The sequence below is a fragment of the Aulonocara stuartgranti genome (assembly GCF_965226115.1).
Source record: "Aulonocara stuartgranti genome assembly, chromosome: 11".
Lineage (NCBI taxonomy): Eukaryota > Metazoa > Chordata > Actinopteri > Cichliformes > Cichlidae > Aulonocara > Aulonocara stuartgranti.
Window position 1 is genome coordinate 7671114 of NC_138947.1, and position 26580 is coordinate 7697693.

The window sequence follows — 26580 nt, forward strand, 5'->3', positions numbered from 1 at the left end:
CTGATTAACAACTCCTCGACCTACTCCCTTGTCACAAGGTCAAACTGCTTGATACAATACTCTGATTAGAAAAGTGTTTCTTTAATTTTTGAGCAGTGTATCTATTATAATATACAGTCTCAAAGTATAGTTTGAATTACCATCTCACCTAAACATTTCTGCCTCAGAGATGAGCTACTGGTTTATCTGCTACTGCAATTGCTATTCTTGTTTTCAGACTTTGTGTATGACCATCAACGATGTTACCGGGATTATTTTGACACATTGACCAGTGAAACGTTCATCATATTTTCCATTTTATTCCTAGTATAAGAGACATACAATGATATTCTGTGAGACCAAATTCATAGTAAGTCAAGAGGCAAAGCCTGGAAATCAAACGGAGAAAAACATAATACTGAATCAATGAGACCTCGCCCAGATAGAATGTATTTACACCAAATCAAATACTGATAGAACTTTTAAGAGGCGAGACCGTCCCCATTTCCGTACAATCTGTTAACCGGCAGATTAAAAACAAACAAAAAAAATAGACCAAAACAGAAAAATAAATCCATTGAAACACTGTAGCTGCCACAATTCCTCTTATGAAACACTGCCGCCCCAACCCCAAATCAAGTTGGATGTTTTTTATTTGCCGTCTGAAAGGCTATTTAATGCTCTGCTGCCTGTTAATTACCAAATCAACTTTTTTCCTTACAAATGTTAGGTACTTTTCCTTAATTTACTGAAGCTGGAGTAGTGTGAATGGTAAACTTTACACTGGGTCAAATGAGCTCTGGGAAATTTCAATCAATAAACACCATTTTCAGATACAGTAAATAGCATAGTGCTGTTTTCACAGAATAGATTACGGTTCCAGCCAACCGTGGTCAAAGCGACTCTCCTGAAAAGTACAACAGTTGAGTTTTGAAGGGGTGATATGTCTGAGGCACAGCCGGCTGGCATCACCATTAATGAGGTGAAAATCCTCAGCAGTGTTTGGCAGCACGGTCACCTGCGAACCGGTTCCACAATCACTTCCCAAGTATCGATCCAAGAGACAATCTCAGCCTGTCGGATCAGAGTTCATTGCACTGCTCCATATTTCTTGTCCATGTTTTGAAATTCAACACCCGGTGGCACCACTAGGTCAACATTTACAGCAGTAACCATTGTAGAAGTCATGCTACATGCCACCAACCTGGATTTATTTTCATACAGAACTGAAACCGTATGGTTTCACACACTTGCTAAAACATATATCCTGACATTCAAAACTCAAGCAAGACACACTTTTTCCTCCCATAAGGTAAATGCAACTTCTACAATGGCTACTCATCTGTAGGTGATAACTTTAAGAGGAACTGTGAACTGCTCCTTTAGAAACCCAAGAAGATAATACTACAAAAAACAAAAACGTAACAATGGCACCTACAAGGAAATCGACACCCAGGTGAAAGTGACAGTATACAGTCAAACCTGAATGTCTGCAGTCTCAGGCTTTGTACTTGCTGTGTCCCACACTCGCATTAAAAACCTGTAGGCTCACACTTTTGGGATGAAAACAAAAGAAAAGCGAAAAACGAAGGGTTTCATTCCAAAACAATGCTGAAAAAAGGGTACTAGTTATTTTACGTCGATTAAAAAAAAAATTAGATAATTTACAAAATATTAGCCTACTTTGTAAAAAAAATTATAGTCAATATATGACATAAAATATGATTTATTAGTGGGTGTTACAGTCAAACTATTAATTCAGTTAATTAGAACCGATGAGAAATATCTTATTCTGGAATGAAACTCTTCACATATACAATAGATACTGTATGACACATACTGACAACCATAGAAAAATCAAACACCTACAATATACTGTAGCATAGTTGCCATCTGAGCCCCTTGCATTGACCCCTAAGCCCATGTCACACACTATTATTAAATAAGGCACACATTTACACATACAGTTAAAATTTGGCTAGTAATTATTCCTTTATTTACAACCAATAGCCACAGAGTTAATAATTATGATAACTGCAGTCTGTTCGATGTTCAGTGTTCATTCTCCTAACACCAGACGGCAAGACGTGTTTGTCTTGTCCTCTTTGGGTCCAAAAAATTTCAGAGAAACATGTTGGTTGTTTCCATTTCAAAGAATATTAGACCCACTAGAGTTGCGGAGCACCAATGTTGTCGAAACATTCTTGAAGAACTTAAATGGACCCGAATGTTGTCACCTGACATCAGCTGGGACAGGAAAAAATAAAAGAGAAGGCGAGTGTAGCTGCTTTGTTGAAGTATTTCCTTTGTCTTGTCATTGTGACCAAATTTGAATTGGTGTCTGGAGCCAAATGACAACATTTGATGAACATTTGATGCCCCTAAGATATTTCTTAGGGCTTGGGCGGGGGGATCGTTTGATATGCCCAAAGATGAGAGAGTATAGTAAGGCAAAGACATAACTACTTTCAGGGGATTTTTTTTTTTTTTTTTTTAACCACAGGTTACACATACTGCATATGTATATGTATACATATACGGTGTAAATATAAACACACATATATATACACACACATGCATAATATAAACACATTCGAGGGTGGGGTGGGTGGGGACCGGATACCAACACTACATCAGAAAAGGTTAAGCAAAAGCATGAATCTAAGCGAGCCTCGAGCTTTTAAGTCTTCAAGATGACTGATGTGTCAAGTTTTTCCAACATCAACGTGTCCAAAAACGGAGTTGCATTGTAAATCCACATTGAGGACATTGGCAGCCTAATATAAGGAGGTGGCATCACGTCACCCAAGTAAGCGGTTCTATAATAAGCAAGTAGCTAAGCAATACCAATATGGTACAAAGATATTCGTTGGACAAAAAGAAGCGGCAAAAAACAAGTTTGGTTGAGGCTTTTGTCCACAGTGACACTGGTGCCACACAGTTGGTTGCGTTTTCAGGTAAAGGTCTGCAACCCCAAACTCACTGCATTTCTTCAAAGTTTCTTACAGATGACACAATGAGGGGAGGGGGGAGGCTCCTTCTCTTAGTCCAAGAGCATACCCCTCAGTAGTTGAACTTTCCCTGTTCATTGACTGGGGATGTGGCAGGTATGAACAAGGGCTTGGGAGGGACGTCAGGTTTGAGAGAAGCTGCCCGACGGACGATCGCACCCCTGTGTGGAACCTCTTGCTGTTCTCCATTATAACTGTGCTGACGTGCCAGGTATCCATTGGGAAGCAGGGGATAGTGAACCTCACACGCGCTGCCCGTCGAGTTCATCCGCGCCAAAAGGGGAGGTGGCTGGTGGGGCCCGCCATTTCGTTGGCTGAAGCTGTGTTGGCGAGGGATCATTCCTCCTCCCCCTCCTCCTACTACTCCACCTCCGTTGGGCATTTTGGTGGCTGCAGCAATCAGTGATTGCCTTTGGGAGGAATGCCTCCTCTCCAAGGTAGACTGGTGGTGCATGGGAATGTCTGGGGGAACATCCATGCGACGGGTGAGGCTGTCACGTGGTAAAGTGGATGAGCTGTAGTAGGGGGCTGATTCTGTCTCAGGTATCTGAGGTTGGATACGGTTGGCAAAGACTAGCTGGCCTCCACCTCCGCTGGCCATCAGACCAGATGGGCTCATTAGCTGAGAGTTCTTGCTGCCGCTAGCCTCGTGGATGTGCTTCAGAAGCTCATCGAGTGAGGTTACTTCCATCACCTTCTGAGAGTAGCCAGCGTAAGGCTGCTGAGACAACACACGCTCAACATTGTGGATTTTGCGTTCATCGGGATGAAGGTGTCCGGCTGCTGACTGGCTATTAGACAGTCCATGGGAGTAAGGGAAGACCTGCTGGTGAAGCAGGGCAGAGCTGGGCCTGGAGCCAATATTATGGGACTTTGGTTCCTTGGCATTGTTGCAGTTCTGATTCTTCTCCCACTGGTTCTTGAATGCTTTCATGCTCTTAATTGGCAGCTCTGGGGTCGAGTCTGGTGTAGGCAGACCAGAGAGCTCTGAGGAATGGTGGAGTTGGTGATGCTGGGCATGGACCAAGTCTCCCATTGTCATTCCATGATGACCGTTTCTCCTCGATGGGTGATGCTCCTTACTGTTGGCGAAGAAAGAGTTGTAGATCTTGGGAGATGACACCTCCAGCTTGTCGTCCTTACTTTGGCTGTCCAGGAGGCCATTGAGCTTGGCCAGGCTGCGCAGTGATAGAGCATGTGGGATTGGGGCTTCGGGGTCTTTCGACAACTTCTTGGTCTTGTGGCTTGTGTGATTACAGTAGCATGAAACCAGGAAGCCAGAGAGGAAGGCACCAAGGACAAAGGCCACCAAAACACAAGCAATCAGAAGAGTATAATGGACACTAGGACTGGGTTTGTCTTGCTCTGGAGGTCGCCTCACACCTTAAAACAGATGAAAAGAGAAAAAGGTACTCCAGTTAGTTTTTCTGACTGAGCCAGAAGGTTTAAAAAAATAAAAAAAAATTTTCAAGAGCTAATATAGGTCAAGCAACAGCTGGGACAGACAGGTTGTGTTTACAGGAGCTTCACTATGTGGGGAAACAGCATGGGAGGGGTGTTTGAACTAAGCTCTTGGCTTCCTTTCCTTCCACTGTTAATAGATGAATACAGCCTTTCTTTCTTGGACTTGTGCTTTCACCTCAGACAGGCAGAGGCCAAGAGCTCCCCAGTCAGTGAGGAATCAACTCTGAAATGAGTTAGAGCTTTAAATATTGATGGGAGCACAGCAGCAGGAACCTGATGTCATTTTCACAGACTTCGCCTTCCAATGCGAGGATCAGGAGCGAGAGCACCTGGTACGATGAACGAGCCAAAAATAACAGGTCTATTCAATAGCTCACCGAGTCTGGCACCTTTGCCAACACAGACTCAAATGAGGTTGTCAAATTCTTTCAAAATGAAGCTGAGGGGACAGTTTGCGAAACAGCACACCAAGAACACAAGGACATTAGCTAAGGTAAATCTACCATGTAACTGTCCTTAGGAGCTGTGACCCAAGCACCGTGATTGCCTAATGGCGTGAAAGGCAGGGATGATAAGGAGAGAGAAACCTGCCACCTCTTGTAATCAGAGCTCATTTGCAAGAGGCTGTTGCCATCTGTGGTGACAGACCCTTCTCTCTGCCCTTAATGACAGTTCTGCGAAACTGATTAGTCTGCAGAGGGGGACAGCTGAGCTGAACTGAAAACAGAGAAGAATGCAGGTGCTCCCCACAAGCTAAATTCAGCAGCACATGAAAGCTTAGTGGAGGAATTAAAATGGAAAACAATTATATCTAAATCAGCCTTGATGATAGTTTATAAGGCGTTTAAAGAGCGATTTGTGGATGAGTATTAAGGCAGCCAGTTCAGTTATTAGGTCTGCATTATAAATAGTTTTAATATTTACTTTACTTTTAAAACTTAGAGAAATTAAAATTCCTCTCAGAAAAATGAATAATAAACAGAAAAGCAATCAGGGATCAGTGAAGCAATCTGGCATTGTGACAATGGTATATAACATATTGTGATTTGTATAGACAGTAACGTCTCTTGATTGCTAGGAAAGTTAACAAGCATGTGCAGTTTTAGGATATCATCTTAGTCTGCCAGGGAGTCACGAAGAGAACCCGAGTTCTCTGCCAGTCTTAGAGGATATCGGTTTTGACACTAAAGGACTTTTACTTTTTAGTATGGTGAAGAGCAGGAAGAAAACCGCCTACATAACATTATTAAAGGCAATAACTATGTGTTAGGAGAGTCAAAAAGGGCCTTTCTGACTGTGTTTATGGAATTAGAGGGAAATATTGTAAGATATTACACAGAGAAAATCTGATCAGAGACTCGCTAAGTTTCAGTTAAATCTCTGCACAAATGCACAAGAGACAAAAGCACAAATGAGTGGAATCTAAATTCATTTTCTTAAGCCTCAAAAGAGACCGCGGTAACTACACTACACATGACAAGGAAAGACGAGCAATTTGCCTCCTGTCATCATTACAACTTTAATTTGACAGAATCTCATTACAACAGTGGACTGATATGCTGAAATAATAATCAAACAAGATTTATCTCTCTTCACAACAGAGCTGTATGTACAGTTTCTAGCAATTTGTGTTTGGAGAAAGACTCAATTATTTAGGTCATGAAGTTAAAAGAAGCGAAAAAGTTTCACTTCTTTTATGTGAACTGAGCAGGTGTGCTTGTAAAAGCGTACCATCCCTTCATAATGTATCACTGCATTCATTGTGAGGGGTGATTTACCATCGTTTGCCCAGCTGAAGGATTCTGTGGTGCACTAATCTTTTTGGAAATAATGCTTTTAATAGAGCTTCCAATTAAAAATTCTCAGTTTTTAGCCATTTATTCTTATGACTGCTTCAACTTATGACCGCATTAAAAAGTCATAAATCATAATTGCAATCCCAGTGGGCGAGGCAATCAGGAGTGATGCTGCAGTGAGCCCATTAATACCACTTCTTTTAATCTTGGGCATTTCTTTCAATCAGCTTTGCAGCATCAGTATGATTCCAAGATTTTGGATCTAACTGATGTGTTCCCTGGCGGCGTGCAGCTTTTGTAATGAGTGGTAAAACTCTGCTCTCATCTCGGTGTGCACTTTGTCTCCCGTCACCCCCGTGGCTTCCCCGTGGCTGTGAGTCATCTTCTCCCTCTGGACCACGACACCCTCCTCAGTGTCTGTGCTTACAGGCTTATAGCGATGTTCCTCCTGGTTGAGGGCTATGAGTCAAGTGCCACAGCAGGAGGTAAAACACACAGCTGAGGTAAACAAACCCAGAACCTATGAATGGCCTGTCACAACATGTTCCATGAGCAGGCTGAATAACTCAATCAGTGGGTATGTGGGACATATGGTGCCACCGGTCACAGTGAAATTAATACCCGGTGAATCATACCAACAGCCTGGCGAGCAGCTAGGTGGCAGACAGGAAGTGCTCGCCAACTTTACCTACTGAATTTGCACCACTTCACAAACATTTAAAAACGAAACAGTGTGTGCAACTAAATAAATATGTAGTTCAAAAAAAGTCTTTATTGGGAGGGGGGGGGGGGGGGGGTCGCCCCATGTTAACAGAGTTTTACACTAATTACACAGCTCTCCATCAGTGTTCCTCTCCAACGTTGTCACATTATATTTTTGTGTCAACTCAACATGGACTTGGCTCAGCGGTGGCTTAATATAGCAGTACCCCAAGTCTGCCAAAAGGTAAAAAGACAGATGGCTGCATGTGTCGAGGCAAAGGAGAGAAGGAGCGAGAGACGGATGTTGATAGCCAGGAAAAAAAAAAATAACTGAAGAGAAAGATGAAGGAATGAAATTCAACCTTGGTTGCAGGGGGGGAGGTGAATTTGTGGGGACCCAAGGATCCAAGACACAGGGGAGCAAGTGTAAAAGAAAAAGAAGAGGACCAAAATAAAAAAGAAAAAGACTGAGAGGGAGCAAATGTATGTGAGAAGAATTAAAAGAAGAAGACTGGGAGAGAGGCAGAGTGAGAGATGCAGACTTGACGGGGTGAGTGACAGACCGTCACTCTGCTGGGTTTTGAAGCCTGGTGCTCTGCGGCATCTGTGATACGGATGGAGAACAAGCCTCGCGTTCCTCCACAGTGCCGTAGGAAGAGAAGCACTTTATGATTGCATCCATATTGTTAAAAATAGATAGCACGGCAGGTTATGTAAACAGGCAGATTTTACATAGCGCTGCCTGTGCCACGTCTTACTAATTGGTGCTGGTTTTTGCACGAGGGGAAACAAAGTAAGGAGGGCTTACTGTTGATAGGTGTGTTTTAAGAGTTTCCCTTTTTTTCCCTGCAGGTGATAAAGGAGAGTTTGAAAACAAATTACAATGGAAGTGACAATTTATCTTAGGAGTGCGCGATTAAATAAATGGATCCTGTCTTTGCAAGCTCTCAAATCGACTTCATTAACAAACACCCATAAGCTTTTCCATGACACCAATTACCGGTAATCTGAACCCTTTGAAGTTTCACACTTGCTCAATTGTGAAAATTTCCTTTTGCATGTCTTGCAGGACATTAAAGCATTAGCACTCTACAAAACTTGAATTTTAAATATTAAATATAAAGAGGGACTGAATACCAACACTGTCAAGGTCAGATGCATAATAATTCAGAGCTTTTTCTCTCACGCACAACTTTTCCAGTGGAGAAGGCTTTTCTCAAGGGTGTGTTTAAATGCTTTGTAACCTGGAAAACAATTTATGTTCTATTTTTTTCGTATCAAGTGAAGACGTTCCAAAATAGCCCTAATTAGTTTCTGCTTTCTGCAAGCTTACAAGTGCATGTAATTGTTCTGTTAATGGCTACTCCATCCCAATGAGAAGCCAATGAGACAAAAATGCCCCAGGCTTCATAGCAAGCATTGCCCCCCGTCTGCTAATGCTTCCACACCAAAAATAACAATTTAACTCTTGAGAGACACCCTGAGGTTGAAGATCGGAACAAATTAATTATTTGCCTTTTTTCAAGTCTGTGTGAAAAGCAGAGCAGCTCTGCCCCATTGCTGTGAGCTTTTAGTAATTTGACATTTTTAATACTTGATGTCTGCACACTGACAGACATGGTTAGCAAATGGAGCATGATTGTGCGCGTCAGTGTGCGTGTCCACACAGATACACGGAATATCCGGGCTGTATGTGTGCAGGGCTCTGGCTGTTGACAGAGTGAATTCAATCATGTACACTTGTTATTAGGCATTTGCATAATATTCCACCTCAGTGCTCAGCCAATTGGATGCGGTTTAATATATGCACACGAGCTAAGGTGATATGGTGTAATGTAACAGATCCATTCCAATTGAAAAGTAGTTGTAATGAGCGCTGCATTTCATTCCTGGTGTGCTGATGCATACAGAGCATATATCTCATTACAGTTTTGATTGAATATTGGTAAATTAACCATGCTGAGACATCTGGTAATCAGAATCTGGTGTCTGCCTGACATCCTTCAATATCTACACCTGTGCTTTGAGAAGACAGACATGTTTTCAAGCAGCAGCAACAATATATTTTGCTTCAAAAACCCAGACAGGAAATAGTTTGGTTAAAGGGTCTAGCCTTCCAGATTACCCAAAAAACACATTTTCTCACTTCTTGTGCAGACAGGTTTAATTTGATTTATCCTTCTTCTAATTTATCAGCCTCCACACTTGACGAAGCCACGTCAGCACATCTAAAGGTGACTGAGCTTTGTTTGCCTAAAAAAACAAATCTTGCTGGAAAAAAAGAAAGACTCTTCCTCAAGGAAATGGGCCACGAACACAATCTTCAGAGGCTGATATCTCCCAAAATAGGTGCATCTTTTACTGGACTGCAGTTTACTTACATGAGTAAATGTGCTTTTTGTTGTCATTATATAAATTGGTATCGGGTTTACTCATCACAAACCCTTAAACTATGCAGAGCACATGCACTGGGTCCTTTTTCCTTTTTACATGCAGTTGCATCAGAAACAAAAAGAGCTATTTATTTTGCCATTCAGTGGATGGTGAAACAAAATGCTTCCAATGCATCTGGTGCAGCAGAAACGTGGCACTGGAAGAATCTTGGCTTCACCAGTAAACTTAAAGAGACAGTCCACACCAAAGTCACTTTTCATAAAGCATAATAACACAATAATAATATTACACTGTAATGAAGACGCACAAATAAAAGGTGAGGAAAATCAGTGGCCACATCACCTGAAGTGTGAAATCTTTTCTTCGAATTGTCTTTGTGTGCACATTTATAATTGTGCTTTATTTGGCATGAACTGCTGCTTTAAGAGATGGAGAAACTTGCGGGCCACTCACACACCTGCACACAGTTTCAACCATCGGCTGTAAAATTGGAAAGGCAGATCATAAAGAGACGATGAAAAGGGTCAGTGAGAAAGAATTCAACAAAGGAGGCAGGTAAAGCTAAAGGGTTAGTCCAACTAAACATAGAAAAGAACAAAGAGAAAGAAAACAAGCAGGTAAAGTGGGAGTAACACTCCCCCAGAGGTCAATGAGACAGATAAAAGGGTAAGGGGTTAAGGCTAAGGGCCGGGACTACTGCGTAGTTGGATTTCACCACTGTGGGCCCCGTGGATTTCTGTGACACCCTGAGCTAAGCTGAGCTTTAATAGCCAATATGGAATAAAAAGCCATTAAAAGTTCCAAGTATGGAAAGTGAAGTATTTGGTATGTGTAATGCCTTTAAAGGTTAGTCTTTATAGCACATTGCAGTAAAACATGATGTCACTCAGTCGCTGTGAAGTGCTGGTGAGCTGAGTGAAGGGAAAAGATGGCCTAGTTTTGCATAACCTTTACGCCACGACTAGGACTCAGGAAGTCCAAACTGGAGCAGCTTTTCAAACGCTTAATGTGTGCGCACATCGTGGCCCGACTTGTGATAAATGATGCAAAAACAGCCAGTAGGGTCAACACAGAGCGACGGGTTGAATGAAATTTGGCAGACGGCGGCAGTCTTTAACTGTCATAATGAGCATGTTCTGAATATTCAGCCTCTGTCTGACCCTAAAGATCTAAAAAATGCATTAAATATTTGAATGCTCAACTTCACACTTTTGTGCTTAAAAGTATGAAAGTAAGTCCCTTTCTTTTAAATAGTGAGAAATGACATTGGGTATTTATTTATAACAACACACTGCTTACAACTTTACCAACTTTATCTCATTTAAGACAAACAAGTCTAAGAAGATTTCGGATATCTGATTATCGAACAGTACGCATGCTGATGTGGAATGAAGTGTCTCTGAGGAGTGGATATTGGAGGGTGGTTAGAAGGGACACAGTCAGAGCTCATTGACTAATGATACAGGCTGTGTCTGTTGCCATGGTCTTCAGAAGTATAAATAACTCTTTAGAAAACTAGCTGGCATCAATGTCCCCCCAGGACACCAGCCCTCCTTCATGAAAAGGTTCAGCTCGAGTTCACTCTCTGCTCTCCTCCTGTAGTGTTTTAATGAGATTGAAAACGCCCGCCCGACTTGATTCTATTATCGAGCCATCTCCCCACGCTTGTCAGCTAAATTAGCTGCTAACCTGAGTTTTTGGTCCAACCCACGCTGGTTCATCTAAATGTGCAAGAGTCAAGGAAAAGGTCAAATAACAATAGAGGGCAGACGAAGGGGAGAAAACAAACCGGAGAGGTCTGGAACTGGGAATCTGATGCAACACACTTCTGCTAGCCCGGAGACTAATGTGTGTTCACACAAAATGGAGAGGTGGGCGTTTTCCCAGCCAGAAACTGCTCGAGTGCACCCGACTGCTGTTCTCTTTTCTAAATAGCAGCAGGTCAGCAGGTCTCTGCCCCAGCCTTTTAGTCTTTTCTGGTGTTTACATAATGTAATGCAGCTATCCACATCAGAGCAAACCATAACTGAGCTACACTAAAGAGATAATGCATTTAGGATTAGCATAGCTTATGTGTCGAATATCTGCCTTTTCTATTTATTCGCACCTTTAATAAAAGGGTTTATTTCTGCTCATAGGCTCTTTTAGAGATGTCCACTCAAAGGCAAACCTTGAAATCTGGGGTTACTTTTTTGAGCCATTATATCTGAACTGTTACCCATAGCACAGGTGCTCTTTCACACTCTCAATGTAACAGTGACTGCCTTACCAATTATCCTTTTTCCAAAGTTAATTTTAGTTTTGCCCTGAAGGAAATCACCATCTTACACAGGCCACAAGTTGAAAAGTAGAACCAGAAGTGAAGGTTAGTGTTTAAAGTCTATACTAGTGGTTTGAGAATTGGATGCCTTTTAGGACACCGATTAACCCTGTGTTACTGTACATTTTGAATGTGTCTAGTAGGGCTGCCCCTAAAAGTCAAAGCTTCAAGGCAAAAGTTGAAAATCTGGCTAAGATGCTTCACTTCAATTGTTTGCTTATTTGCACAACAACATTTAGACAAGAAGCTAAAATCTAAGGTGGACTGATGTTCTTGCTAACCGATGAGCCCTCTGCTCGGTGTGTGACAAAGTTCATTTGTTGAGGCAAATTTGGCAATGACTGCGTGAGACAAATTAGCTGCAGCCACTGGGAAGTGCATGGTGACAGCAGTGATTAAGCTACTGTAATATTCCATATGACATCTGCATATGCAGAAGTTTCTGATTAACAGCTATCCAAATGTTTTGTATCATGTTTGCTGCCCCACAAGACCAGTCTCCCCCTCTTTTTCTATTTTCTGTGAGTAAAATCACAGGAACTGTGGTCAAACCTCAAAATTAAAGACTTTGTCAATTCAGGTAAGAACAGCCCTGAATTTCATTCATGTTTTCACTTGTTCATACTGTTATAAACAGCTGAATAGTCATTGTGAGTTGTTTGGCAGGCTTAAGGCACCTTTCTCTTTTTCAAAACAAAAAAGTTCTCCTATTAGGCGTAAACATATATAGACACTTTTGATCATTTTTCCAACCATATATAGTATTTAGTCCGCTCTCCAATCTCTGCATCTTCTATGAAAAACAGGGGTTGTAAAAATGTTTTTCACAGATATTTTAGATTAAGAAAAGTGCAGAAAAAAGTAAATGATGGTTAAGCTCTGTTTACGGGGCTGATGATCCTGACAGAGTTCACTGGGACCTTGAAGAGACTCCAGCCATTTCTAATCTCATTAGTGACACCTGGGCTTTTCCTACTCTAACAAGTCTAAATTGCTGTTGTGAGTAAGGTCTAGAGTTTGTGTTTCACATTACTTTACACTGATTATGTAGCCTGGGGGCTTCATGGCAACTTAACTGCTGCCAAAACTTGACTAACAAAGTTGTTTCCAAGTTTGTAGGCAAGCAGTATGTCAGCAGCATCAGCAATTCCATTAGCATCTAGTTTTAATCCTGTCAGCCACTGCTGTGCATTATGAAGTGTTTTATAAGTGCTCATAGCTGAATCTATAAGTAATAAATGGTGGCTTAGCACTTTGAAAGAAAACACACTCGATGCCTATAGAGATGCCTCAAATGTGAAGCCAGACTCATTTCAAGCTAGTGCCTACAGGAGTATTGATTAACATGCACATCTGTTTCCTCAGATGAGAATGAGATTTATGATGCATCTCTTGCAGACAGGCAGTGCATGCCGAGTCAAATCTCAGTCCTTTACAGCAAGTCCAATTCAAGATTATAGCATTTGATCATTCATCTTCAATACTATGTCAGTTGTGTTTTTTTAATGGCAGACAGCTGCAGCTGTCCTTATAACTAATATTACTCAGCCCGTCGGCTACTTTCCCATTTATTATTTTACATGTGTAAACCTCCGAGCATCACAAACAAGACCTACTAAGCTCATTTACAGTTTTATATTTTTATTCACGGATTAGTCGAGTACTACCACCACTACCTTCATTAGTACTTCTACTATTACAGGAGCATGCTTCCATATTCTAAATAATCTTAATTTAACTTACACTTAGCCCCTCAGCTAATCAACCGTTTGAAACAAGACATTTTAGCTCCTCTGCCACTATCCATTTAAATCGGCTTTACTCTAATCAGCTGCTCGTTGCAGACAGTGTTTGAACAGCAGTTGTGTATCCCTGAAATGACCATAATGAGACACCCCCATCTTTGACATCACTGAGATAAAAAAAGGAATAATAAAAAAAACCTTCAGAAACAGTATTTAGAGCAGTCTGAAGATTGACCTTGTGCCTCACAGGGATTACTTAAACATTATTGTTATTAGTAATCTTTGCCTGAGCATGCTCATATCTTTAATTATATGAACATCAACCATCACAGCAGTATATATACAGCTGAAAGTAATCAGAAGTATATCAGAAAACTTTATTTCACACTGGTTTAGCCTCAAGGTCAGTTGGTGCTGTAATTATTGGACACTATGTTTTGAGTAAAGACTGGGCCTAAAGATGGACAATCATTAAATCAAGTTTTAGTTTACTTTTACCATAAGTTTATTTTGTGTCCTAATCCGTCTACTGGCACATCGTTTGGGAGGTGTGTAACAGCCTCACTTACACACCACATGTTCTCTGACTTCCTGGTTTAAGGTCCTGCTTGTCATTTATTTACTTTATTTTAAAATGTAAGCTTGAACGGCTCATCGTTGCCACCGCACAGTGTTTCTGCCTGAATGGAAGCTTATTTTACATGGTGAGGATTTACGGATTCTGACACGGTGTGTGCACAGGCAAGCAGCGAGAAGAGAACAAAACACTGCTTCACGATGTTTTGTCTTCATTGAATTCTAGCCAATGAACTGCATTTCTTTTGTAAACCTGCAAAAATGCTTTGACTCAAGACAGCAAAGCTTCAAAAACTTTCTCTTGCTTTGCAGCTCCTATTTCGTTACAAGATCGTTTCAGAGTAACAGCTGCTGAAACGCCAAATGCTTGGAATGTTAATCAGGATTAAGTTTGAACTGTCATCTTGAAAAGTGAGGAAAAAAATGATACTCGAGACAATGAAGATCAAGAATTAATTAAATATTCAGAAACTGGTTAGACTTTTATAGGTCATGTCATTTACTGTGGCAGCTGAGGATTGGTGTGGAAGAGTTTATGCTCTTACTGAGAAATGAAATGTTTGATGTATTTAACAATGTGAGAACAGAACTGAAGTTAAACTAGAGCACTTTAAACTTGAGCAGTAATAAAACCTAATTCAAAATCACTGCAGCACTTATAACTACAGAAATTATAGATGTCTGAGTTAACAATGAAACCTTTCAAGCAGGACTGATTTTTTAAATAATGTGACGATTCCACCTTCTAAAATATAGGATTTTGTAGCTTTTTTTCTGTGTGCAACATTGTAGCAAATTAAGTAAAAGCAGAAAGAAAAAGTAGATTTTATTAATTTAGCCTAAAACTACCATAAGGATTTTGTTATTAATCACTGATGTTAGCAGACAACCTCCTTATTGATAAAATAATTTGTGCCAAATACATCAATAAGTGTAAAACAGCGTATGTCACTTTGTGTGAAGACATGAATGATAACAACAGATCATTTTGTTCATTTTTAAAGAAAATATTAATACTATTTGCTGCAAAAGTCACCAGTTTTGCAAGCTGTGGAAAGACGAGTGCTGAGTTATGAGAATTAATAATGACTTTTATTGATAACACTTTTTTTTTACCATAGAAGTTAAAGCTAAAAAGTGTGAAAGAGACATCAAAGTATGTAGAAACCAAAGTAAGTGGTTTTAGGTGTAATGAGGGAGATTGGCGCTAGCATCTTTCTAAACAGCTTGTTCCCTATAGTATTTTCTTCTGACAGAGTCTGAAGAACAGGAGGAGCTTGGTGGGATGTTATTTGTTGAAAGCGTATGCCACAATTTTTAGGGAATCAATTCTTTTTGTTTTATACTGTCATTTTACTTTGAAAAAATTAATTTTAAATTATTATTTTAGTGACTCAGAATCAAATTCAGGTATAGAGAGAGTATCATCGGTGGTAGAACCCCAAATAGCCTGAAAGCTGACATTACATTCTCAAAGTTTGTATTAAAAGCTGACTCTTGCCTAAAACTGGAAGGGGCATTTAAATTGTAAATGAATGGTCTTGTAAAGAGAGAAGGAAATGTTACCTGGCCTGTGATTTTTTTTTTCCTCATCAGAACACTGACGCTGAGGGGATATTTGTGTGTGTTGATGAGCTAAATAAATAAAAGATGAGGAAAGGGCATGCGGGAGCAGTGTTGTGTAGACCTAGGATCTCCGCTTGATGCGAGGAGTTAATTAGTGCAACGCAGAATCTATTTACGTCGTCAAATCCGTCACGTTTATGGCTGCCATGTCAACAGAGCACATCAAGATGTATGGCTGCGCATAAGGAGAAAGCGAGATCCTCTAACACTTTTTAAGCTTACCGGACTCAGCTGTATTGATTAATGTCCATCTCTGTTTAGTGATTATGCACAATGTGGTCTCCAATTACTGTACCAAGAACTTGTCATTTAGCTCACTTTCATCTTACCCCACTGGGCTTTGAGTCAGTAGAACCATTAGGTGAAGCTGTGTGGGAAATTATGCATCACGTCATGAATCGCAGGGACTAATGAAGTATATGAATCAAAAGGATCAATTAGTAATGCCTTCTCCCTTTCACTAAGAGATTGGTTTAACTAGAGAGTTACGTGTTAGTCAGATAATGAAAGCGATATTTCACCCTAGAAGAACATTAAGCCCATATTAGCATGCATACCACCACATTCAGAACAATGTTCAGCCTCCAATATAAGTTTGTGTTCTACTGGAGAGTATTTGTTGTCATTGACAATTCAGAATCAGTCTACTTCACAGTTTGCAGAGAGAAAAAATGTATGACTGAAAACTGGAGAAAATAAGTGTTGATTGAATTTGTCTCACTTGTGTTTTTTCATTAGCTGTGTGAGACTGAATGCAAGATGACTGAACTGCTTTGCAGGTATGCATGCTGAAAACGGGAAACTGTTGCACCAGAGTGATATATATATTTTGGGTTACTTTTAGTCTGGTTAGAAGTGTACAGTGAGGCATTCGGGGCCCAGCAGTGCAATCCTCAGCAGGTCAGAGTGTATCGAGGACATACATCCCTCCCCCTTACCCTCCATCTCCACACTGATTGGCTCCGAGTCAGGTGACCCTTGTTCCCCAACAGGGGGAGGGCGATCAGGACCTGTACCTCTTTCAGGGTCACCTGCCTCCTTTGGGAATGCCGCCCCATGATAGGTTGTGCTGGCGCTTGTGGGTGTGGTCTTCCCTGTGGTTGTAGCGAAGGGGGAAGGAAGAGGAGGAGTAGGAGGAGGAGGGGGCAACAGAGTGAGTGATTAGTGAAATGTGAATCAGTCTGTAGAATCAACTTTAGAGAAATGAGGGTGATTCCTGAGTCGAAAGATAACCATCACCCGTTAACATAAAGACCCTGTAATGACTGTCAGGGACATGATGAGCAGACAGAGCACAAGTTAATTCGTCTGTCAATTCGCCACTCCGCAGATACAGTGATTTAAATCTCTGCAGTGTAGTTAACCAGCTGCTTCAAGTCACAATGTATTTCTCCAGCAAAATGAGATTAAAGCATCTCAGCATTTGTGATCATATCCTGGACTCAAAAAATATTTTACAACCAAAAACAGCTTGTACCATTTTAAAAAGCTGTTTTTCACATTTTGCGACTCTAAACAGTTATGAGGGCACGATGAGAGTATGCTCTGAAAAGGTTCACACTGAAATAATAATATAAGTATTTCTTTTCATAATGGCATAACTGCAACTAAGGTTTTGAACACTTGAATAAATTCCCAGAGCTCAGGAAAAAAAAAGGTTTTCATATTCTGAATTTATTGTATTGCAACTTATTATTCTTTTATGCATATTCCTATCTAATCAGATCCTTTGATCCTTTGAACCACCAAGGTTCACTCATAGCTTAAATTCTTGAGTGAACATGAGTGAATGAATGAACATACGGATGGGCGACAAAATAAAGGAAAAACCTGAACCCCTGAGCAGTAAGTAGATCCAGTGGCTCAATTTTCACAACACGGTTTGGGTCCATGTGTCTGCTAAAAGGAACAGGTTGTTGCAAATCAATACACAAATGTTCAGAGCGATCATTTTTAACCTACAATGCAACATTTCTGTTGTGCAAAAGTGGCCAGGACGGCAATGTCCTCATCTATAGGACAGAAAGGGCCACTGAATAGTTTGAAGAGAATGAAAATGACATGTATCACAAGCTACGGTGTTCCTGATGACCAGCACTCACATGGTAGAAAGTGTTCTTCCTCCACAATCATCAAAACAATAAAGGAAAGAAGATCGGTAGCACTTTATAATACAGCCTGTGACGGGCATAAATCACCTGTAAATAAATGGAATTTCATTGGATTTTTCTTGAAATTATAATGTAATTATAAAATAGTTAAAAGTAGGTACACTATAACAATGTGGTAAAAGTCAGGCTTTTGGAGGAAATAAAGAAATGGTTAGAGTTTAAATTTAATCTGCAAGTAATTTAAAGTAATGCGTAAGTAATTTCAGGTATTGCATAACCATATTAAAGATTAGGGAGTGGCTTAACCTTGTTAACTTCCAGGTATTTTACAGAAGAGAAGACATTCCTTTCATGCACACTTCTTTTGAGAAAAAAAAAAAAAAAAAACTAAAAGAAACAGCTGGACTTTGCTCTGTCATTATAAGTTCCAATTTTGATGGTACCAATTTATTTTTTCCTATAAAAGCAAGCAAAAACCATCCTTGTCACATTTATACTGGTAAAATAAAAGGATACCTGAATATTACAACAATCATCATGCACTTGTGTTACAGCGGAATTACGATATAAGATGGGGAAAAAGAACTTCCTATATTGTAAAATTACTACAAAATTGCAAACTATTTCAAATGAATTTTGACTACTTCGATGTACATGTTTTCTCCCTACTGTTGAAACACAACTTAAGTCACTCCATAATCTGTGATATGGATATATGATACTTAAAATTAATCATCCACTACCAAAAAAATACTTAAAATTACTTGGATAATGCTTAAATTTAAAGTATAATTATTTCTTTGTTTTGTATTAGAAAGTGTTACCAGAAGCTCCTTTGGGATGACAACGTGTTTCTTCCCTTCAGTGCAGTTTAGTGACTTAAAAAAAAAAAAATCAGTTGGAGTTGTTCTGATCATACATGGTGTCCCAACGCATTACTAAGACACCTTAAGTTGCATTTTCCTTACGTTTGTCTAAAAACACTCATTCCTGACAAGTTACTTAACTTCTCCATCACCTCGGTGTAGCCCAGCAAACATTATGACTAACACATTTGGATTTGGTTCAAACATATGCCAAGAAACACACTGGGCATTAGTTGCCACAGGCACGGTATTATCAAACATATTTTTTCCCAATGACACACTCCACATTTTGATTGCACGATTAGCTCTCTGTTGTCCTTGAGGTATGGTGAGCAGCATGCTGCTATTGGCTTGGGCTCACGCACTAATAAGCCAGCCATAATGTTAGCATTCTGCAGAGTTCACACCCAGACTGGATGAGAAGAGTTTGCTCTCTCCGTTTCTCACTGTGAGCCAGTTGACAGTGTTCACTCTGAATGAGGAGCCCTGTCAGTTCGCCATCTGTGCTGGGCAAATTAAAACTGTACCAGGAGGTGCTTGGCCCTGGCACTTTGGACGGCAGCTCCATGACTTCATCATTACTTTATTAACTTACCATTTTTTAAGAAAATCTAATAAAATGTTTGTCTTTTTTATTGTTAGTGAAGCACAAAAACCCCGTTCACTATAAAACACAGAAACACTTTACTACCTACACAGGCAGGTGCTTGTCTCAAGCTAATCCCTGTGCTGGCTGTGATTGTTTGGGTGACAGTGGAAGAAAGAAAACGTCCCTGCCTTTGGTGGTTTTTTCGAACAGGGAACAGAGCCCCCGAATGACAACAGCTTTGTTAGGCATATGGAGTGTTTTATTGTCTCGGAAAGCTGATAATTGATGTTCAGTGTAGAGACTTAAAAGGCTTTTCTTGTGAATCAGCTAGAAAAAAAAACTATAGACACAAAAAAGAATAAACCAGAGACAGAATCTGACTGCGTGTGGAAAACTTCAAACGGAGCAGTGAAGCATTAGGGTAGTGAGAACCCCACAGGATTAAGCAGTAGGGTTGCTCATCAAGTCTTGCTACCAACTGAGTTGTAATTCCTCCAGCAGTGAGGCTTTACAGACTACTGAGGCAGTGTGGGACTGTGGAGGTCTGGGCTGAAGCCTCGAGCAGACAAAGTGGCCTCTGTTCTAAGAAAAAGACACAGATGTAGGAAGGATAGTTCTGAGCCATAATGGCCAGCATCTTCTAGGATGATGGGCTCGGTATTGTTATAAATCACTGTCTTGGATCAGCCACTGCCATTAGATCCCCTGTGCCTCAATTTGTCCAGTGACAAAGGGATCTGACTCCTCAACTCCTTAAAAAGTTGAGGCGGGTGCACTAGCTGTGTAGATAAAAGTGAATGAGCCTTGTTAGCAACCATCTGTTTGAAAATGACTACTTTTGAATGCAGCAGTGTCAGAAAATTGTCCTAACACCACCTCCTCAATCTTATCTGAGTGCTAGCCAGCTTAGCGCCATTTCTATTTCTATTCCGGCCATGCCAGGGGCTGTGCGCTGTGGCTGGCGGGGGAGTAATGGAACGTGACAGGGATGATGATCCTTCTTGATACAGGGCATTAGGCAGCCTGGCCAGCGGAGCTCCTGGTCCATCAAAGAAGTGATGCTTCAGACAATGGCTTCAATGTTTAAACTGTCAAACTGGCTAAGAGGGAGAGGTGGTGCCAGCCATTCAGCTGCCTCAGTAAAAGATTCTCTAACCTCCCATGTAGCCAAGTGTGGAAACATTTACTTTACAGGCACATAACTGCATAGATCTGACTCGTAGGGAGTGAGAAGTCCTTTGCAATGATATTTGGGGATATTTTTAAAAAATATCCCAGCTGTTTTACTAATACGGCCTTAAAGGTTTTTCCAATCTTCCAATCTCTCTTCTGTTCATACAAAAACCTACTTGATTTTAACTTTTGCTGGTCTCATCTTCAAGGTAACTTCCTTACACACCTCTGGGCCTCACAGTGCTGCTGCTATGCATAGTAGAAAAAAAACCTTCTAAAATAATACAGGATGCAAACAAAATTTCCAAAATTAATTAAAATTAAATAAATGAAAAGATAAAACTAACATCCCTTTGGGAATAAGAAAGGCTGTTAGTTGTTTCTTAGCTGTGAGACTGTTGACTTTAGAGAAAAGGGACATAAATGGAAATAAATATACGTATAAATAAATAAATGTGTCCACTGACCATACGCTGAATCCAGTGCTGTGTTCTGCTTGCGAGTGGTTGCCAAGACATCTGGAGAAAAGAAATACAAAACAATATCAGTGTGATATTATTTGTTAAGATTTGCGTTTTCTGGACAACATTTCATTACGTTCTGATGGGAGGCAATGATTGCTGAATTTGTCCTGTTAGTGGTTCTCATCACATCCCAGACACATGCAAAAGAGCTGGAAACAATTCACTTTGTCTTACAAAAACATGCTTCTTTGAGCAAATGTTTAATTAGCATAGAAAGATTGAGAACAGTATTCCAGCAGGGATTGTGAACGGAGGTGGACAAACTACTTTTCAAGCTCCTTCAACATGAACTAAACTGCAGCCATAGCTAAAATAAAACATAACGCTCCATTTTAATTTGTTCAGTTGCGCCAGCTGCCGTCGAGATCTGATAACAATCAGTAGTTTTAAATCTGCCTTTATTGATCATGTAAATTCCTACGAATAAATGAGTTTGTTCCATCTCACCGTGGCAGGTATCGGGGTGCTGATGGTAGCCGTTCTCCACATCCTGTTCAAACCCGCCTCTGAAGACAAAGAAACAAAGACGCACACCCACACAGCAACAAAGACAACGAAGCCTGTCAGTAAATTTGCATCAATCCATTTCACTCAATGTCCATTTCTAACAAAGCACCTCTTTCCAAAATTGGTTTTGCTCAAAAGCAGCTTTTGGAGACAGGAAGGCAAGCGCACCAAAAGAAAGGGGGGGAAAAAGAAAAGAAAGAACAACAAAATTGAATTTGTTTTACATCTGGCTGAGGTCAGAGTGTTTGTTGTTTGGACACAGTAGTGGCCAGAACTGAAGGAAAAAAAAATCTACCCTTAGATCTTCCTGCAAGGTTGTATACCATCAAATTTGTGGCGTTCAGCAGATTCCAGAAGTTAGTTTGTGATGAAAGTAGTAATTTACTTTTGTGTGTCCTTGCATTTCCTCAGCTTGGCTCTTCTGCCTGTACTCTACTTAGTCATTTCCTAAAATTTGTAGATATAAGCCTCTCTCTCTATCCACAACACCTCCTCTAGCTGCACTTTATTTAAGTCTACCAAAGCTGCAGCTGATAAAATTGGTACCTACAGTTTGCTCGCTCGCTTGCTCTGCCATGTACGATCGCCGGATGAAACAGTGAAGTGTATCAGGTCAGACTCACTGACACCAAAGCCTATCATTTTCCCTGATGTCTTCACTGAGACATTTTCTGCTCCTGACTCCCTGGCCACCTCCATGGACATTTTTCCAAATTAATGAGTAGCACAAAGTGAAGGAAATAAATACAGAAAAATGAATTGCTTTTGCAGAAAGCTTTCTAAATGTTTTTTGTGGATTTCAGAGAGGAAAAGAGGAAGCACAAGGTCTCATTCAAAACACCATTTACTGTTTTATGTAAGTGATGTGGAAGGTTAATGAATATTTGTATAATTATTATAATGTTTTTGTGGTCCCCAGACTTTATGCATGCTTGTGTGGCACTTTATTCTACATTCGGTTACATTTCTGTAGAGTGTGATTACATTTAATTGAGTGACAGTCATAAACTGAGCCACTGTGAAGTGAAGAGACAAAAGATCAAATAAGTCCCTTCAAAAATGTTTTCGCCGTGTAATTTTTGCCTTTGTGAACTTGTGAGTATGTAACTCAAATCCTCTTAATTCACCTTTTGAACCACTTCAAACTGACAAGAAACACAATCTGACAATTATTGATTTTCTGCTGCTCTGATCAAAACGCGCCTACGATTGATACGCTTTTCCCCTTAATACAGACGAGCCATCTTTTACCTTCAAGTCAATCACAAATAAACGGCTCATCCAGATGCATCCGTTTGATGGTTAAGCATTGAGATTGAGCCAGTGCACGGTGGAGCGGAAGTCTTTCCAAGCTGAGCTGAAATGAGCTTCACATCGTCGCCAACAATCCTCCCACATGTTGTAATGAACCAAATAAAGCAGACACAGGCTCATATACTGCATAAGCTTAAGTGTAATGATCCGGTATACAAGAAGAAACACTTTGTAAAAGCACACTCACACGCCCACTCTATAACAAACCAATTAGTTCCTTATATAACCTAAACAGAAACATAAGTCTCACACAGATTTTATGCAAACACAGACCCCCAGCATCCATCTATTATTAGCAAAAAAGTCTTCTAACACAGAGACAAGAGAAACACTTTTGCAAGCACAAATTCAAATAATGAGCATCGAAAAAGCAATAATACTAAACTCAGAAGGGGGTTGGTGGGGGGGAATCAGCGCAAATAATCATTTCTTCACTGCAAACAGTCAAATTTAGGGATTTGTGTTTGTAAAACCTTCTGCAAGGAGGCTGATTAGCTCACATGGGCCCACCTGGTGCACCAAATTATACCCTTTGTTACTCACTAAAAACCCTGACTCTTTTATACCAACTTCTTATGTTTCCTGAGGAGGGAGAGTGTTGGTGTAGGACAGGAGGTGATTATCAAATCAAAGAACACCATGCTGATACTCAGTGTTGTGTGGAGAAAAGAGTAGTTTGCGAGATAAACTTGAGAAAAACAAAAGAAGATATATCTTTAAAGGATGCATTTTCACAGCTTGGGAGTAGCTGGTGTGCTTGACATTAAACAACTGATGAAGTTTTTATCCGTTTCTATTTTTTCCTTTTGTTTAAGTCACAGACTTTGTATGTTAGTTGTCATTTGCTTTTTATTCACCCTACCATTGTTGCACTTGCTTTTAATCAGTACAGTGAACAGCTTTTTTGCTTCTGTATTTCTACACTCGCTGGCCATTTAATTAGGCATGCCTTGCTACTACCAGGTTGGACCCCCAAGTGGCTCTCAGATTTGGATTAATTGGATTGAGATCTGGTGACTGTGGAGTACTTGAGTACAGAGAGTGAAAACCAGTTTGATATGATCTGAACCCTGTTACATGGTGTGCGATCCTGCTGGAAGTAGCCATCAGAAGATGGGTATACTGTAGTCATACAGGGGTAGGTTGTGGTATTTAAACAAAGGTGAACAGGTCCTAGGTATGCCAAGAAAATATCCCCCCGTTATACCATCAACAACACATTTTATGTGGTTCCAGTTCTGTATGCCGTGGTAGAAATCGGGAACGTTTTTTCAATCACCCACTGTCTAATCTTCATTCCCTTTCAGCCTCATTTTTGTGTTCTTAGCTGTAAGGAGTCATACAAAGTGTGGCCTTCTGTTAGTGAAGCCCATCGGCTTCAAGGTTCCACGTATTGTGCATTCAGAGACGCTCTTCTGCATACCTTGGTTGCAATGACTGGTTATTTGAATTACTGTTACCTTCCTTTCATAATGTGAAGCAGCCGAGCCATTCTCCTCTAACCCTCAGACATCAACACAATGTTATTTTGTTCAGACTATTCTTGTAAACCTAAGAGGTTGGCTGGTTAGGTAGCAGAAAAATCCAGCAGGCCTCCAGTTTTTGAAACACTCAGGTTACCTTGACCATGTCTGCCTAAGATCACTGACTTCCTGTCATCTGAACAGCTGATTAGATATTTGGGTTAACATCCTAAGACCTGAACTTCTCCATGGCATGCATTTTTAATTTCTCTTTGATATTTGGGCTGATTGGCACCTGATGAATGTAAAAACAAAGAATTATCAGGTTTTTGTTGTTTTTCTTTTTACCTAATTTTTGTTTCTGAGAAAAATGAGAGCAACATATGAGCATATTTGTTTAAAATTTCAATAGAACAGTGGCAGTATAATGTCCTCGTAAGTGGATATCAGGCCTTGTAGAGCAAAATGTAGTATTTTGGTGTGGACAACCCAAAATGTGATGTCCACATCTATGGACGCCAGGTCCTAGGAGGTTAATGAGCAGCTGAACCTGATCAAGTGGCTGGAGAGTGTACTTACATCTATATTTTGTATTATAAATTCATTTTGCTGTGAGGCAAATTTCCCTCTGGACAAACAATGTTAAGCTGAAATGACCAACATTTTCACCCTGCCGTTTCCATCCACCTTTAGCTGTTCACCAGAAAAAGAAAAAAACAAAAAACACACGCCTCAAACTCATTTTTTAAAGTGAAGGTCAAACAGTGAAGTGACAATCAGCAAGTGGAAAGACTATTTTATTTCACACTGTGGATTAAAAGTAAACCAAGGCTATAAATAGAGTTGTTTTAACTAGTAGGTTGACCGGTCACCTTGATGTTTAAAAAAATATGCAAAACCGCTGGCACTCTTCACCATAATTGTCCTGGAGTTCATGAGCATGAATAAACAGCTGAACCCAAGGACCACTCACACTGTCGTGCTCAACTTCACAATTACAACGCGCTCACTGCTCTTATTTACAAAATCTTTCAGTCTAGGTTCAAGTACTGCAGCTTTTACTATGCTGCTGAGCAAAGAGATCTAAATTTCTGCCTGGTGTGCTAGATTTGTTCCGTGGTCTTTATCTTTATTCTGACACTCAAAACAAAATGCCCTTCCAGCCAGGAGCACAGTATTGATTTTATTTAGCAGATCAGAGAAATAATGTTTTTGGATGTCTGACGTTCCACTTTAATGACGCCAATCTTAAATAACACGTAAGGTGAGCATCTGCACAAGAAAATAACTCTTTCACACGGGAATCCATAAATAAGGAAAAAACGTAGGCTCAAATTAATCACACGTGTAACCACCAAGGCAGGATGGAGAACTGCACGGATACAATCATACACAACCTGAATGGCTGTAAATATTTTGTACAGATATATATGTAATATGTAAACATGTGTATGTATATTCTAGAGTTGACCGCATTTCAGTGTTTCAGTAAAATAATAATAAATATTGTATAACTTCAAAGAAATTTAAATACAAGGTGCTTGGGGAAAAATGTATGAACTATACATAATAATAATAATAATAATAATAATAATAATAATAATAATAATGCAGGGAAATAATGACTGCAGAGCCAGTTATATTTATGATTTGGCGCCATGACTGAACAGAAGTTGTGCAGAGTCTGCTCCAGCTGGCAGTCAGTGAAACCATCATCACATTATATGGTACTAGTGGCATTTGGCATCAGGGCATGCCTGTGTCCCATTTTTATTTTCAATCAATATTACCATATTTTAATTCCCAGATAAACTGCAACACAACCAAAGTGTGCAGAATCTGTAAGATTTTAGAGCATTTAACTATATTTTCAGTATTTACGAGTCCAAAACAGATCAAAACAAAGTAAATAACTGAAACGTTTAGTAGATTGAGGTTAACTGCTCTCCAAATACTTCTAAAAACACATTGGTGAGGTTGCAGTGGGTGACATATTATTTATGATTTCTTGCACTGAACTCCCACACATAGTAGATTTTTTTTTATTATTAATACCACATAGACTGATGATTACTGGAAATACTGGAGCAGAATGAGTTAATCCAAAGCCAAAAATAGTCCCCAGCAAATAGACCATATTTGTTCTTTTAATCCATTTGATTAGTGTTTTCTAAAAAGTAGTGTTCACTTTTAAAGAAATTCCTAAGCCTCTGAGAAACTGAAAGAGAAGAAATGTATTTTTAAGGTGATTGACACCTTCAGGAACCGGTGAGTCCTGTAACACTATGAAAATCCAAACGCTGCCCTGATTAAAATTCAGCTCATTAAACGTCATCAGCTTGGAAGAGCTGCAAAGCAACTGCTACTTTTAAAATATTCTGGAAGTTTTGACGTGATCATTTATATCTGTAATGCACACC

The 26580-nt window shown here is 40.0% G+C and overlaps 1 protein-coding gene across 5 annotated transcripts in view; it reads right to left on the reverse strand.

The window, feature by feature from the left end:
• Window positions 1-283: 283 nt before the first annotated feature.
• Window positions 284-26580, reverse strand: part of sema6cb (semaphorin 6Cb) — a 146818-nt gene continuing 120521 nt past the window's right edge. For 3 of the 5 annotated variants that reach the window (XM_082552025.1, XM_082552023.1, XM_082552024.1), the window contains 4 exons: window positions 21324-21382; window positions 20820-20870; window positions 16552-16707; window positions 284-4373 (listed from right to left, as the gene is read on the reverse strand). In XM_082552025.1, the coding sequence (XP_082408151.1) occupies window positions 3043-4373; window positions 16552-16707; window positions 20820-20870; window positions 21324-21382 (1597 nt within the window). In that variant the 3' untranslated portion in view covers window positions 284-3042. The remainder of the gene's footprint in view (window positions 4374-16551; window positions 16708-20819; window positions 20871-21323; window positions 21383-26580) is intronic. The other 2 variants (XM_082552026.1, XM_082552027.1) reach the window with 2 other exon arrangements.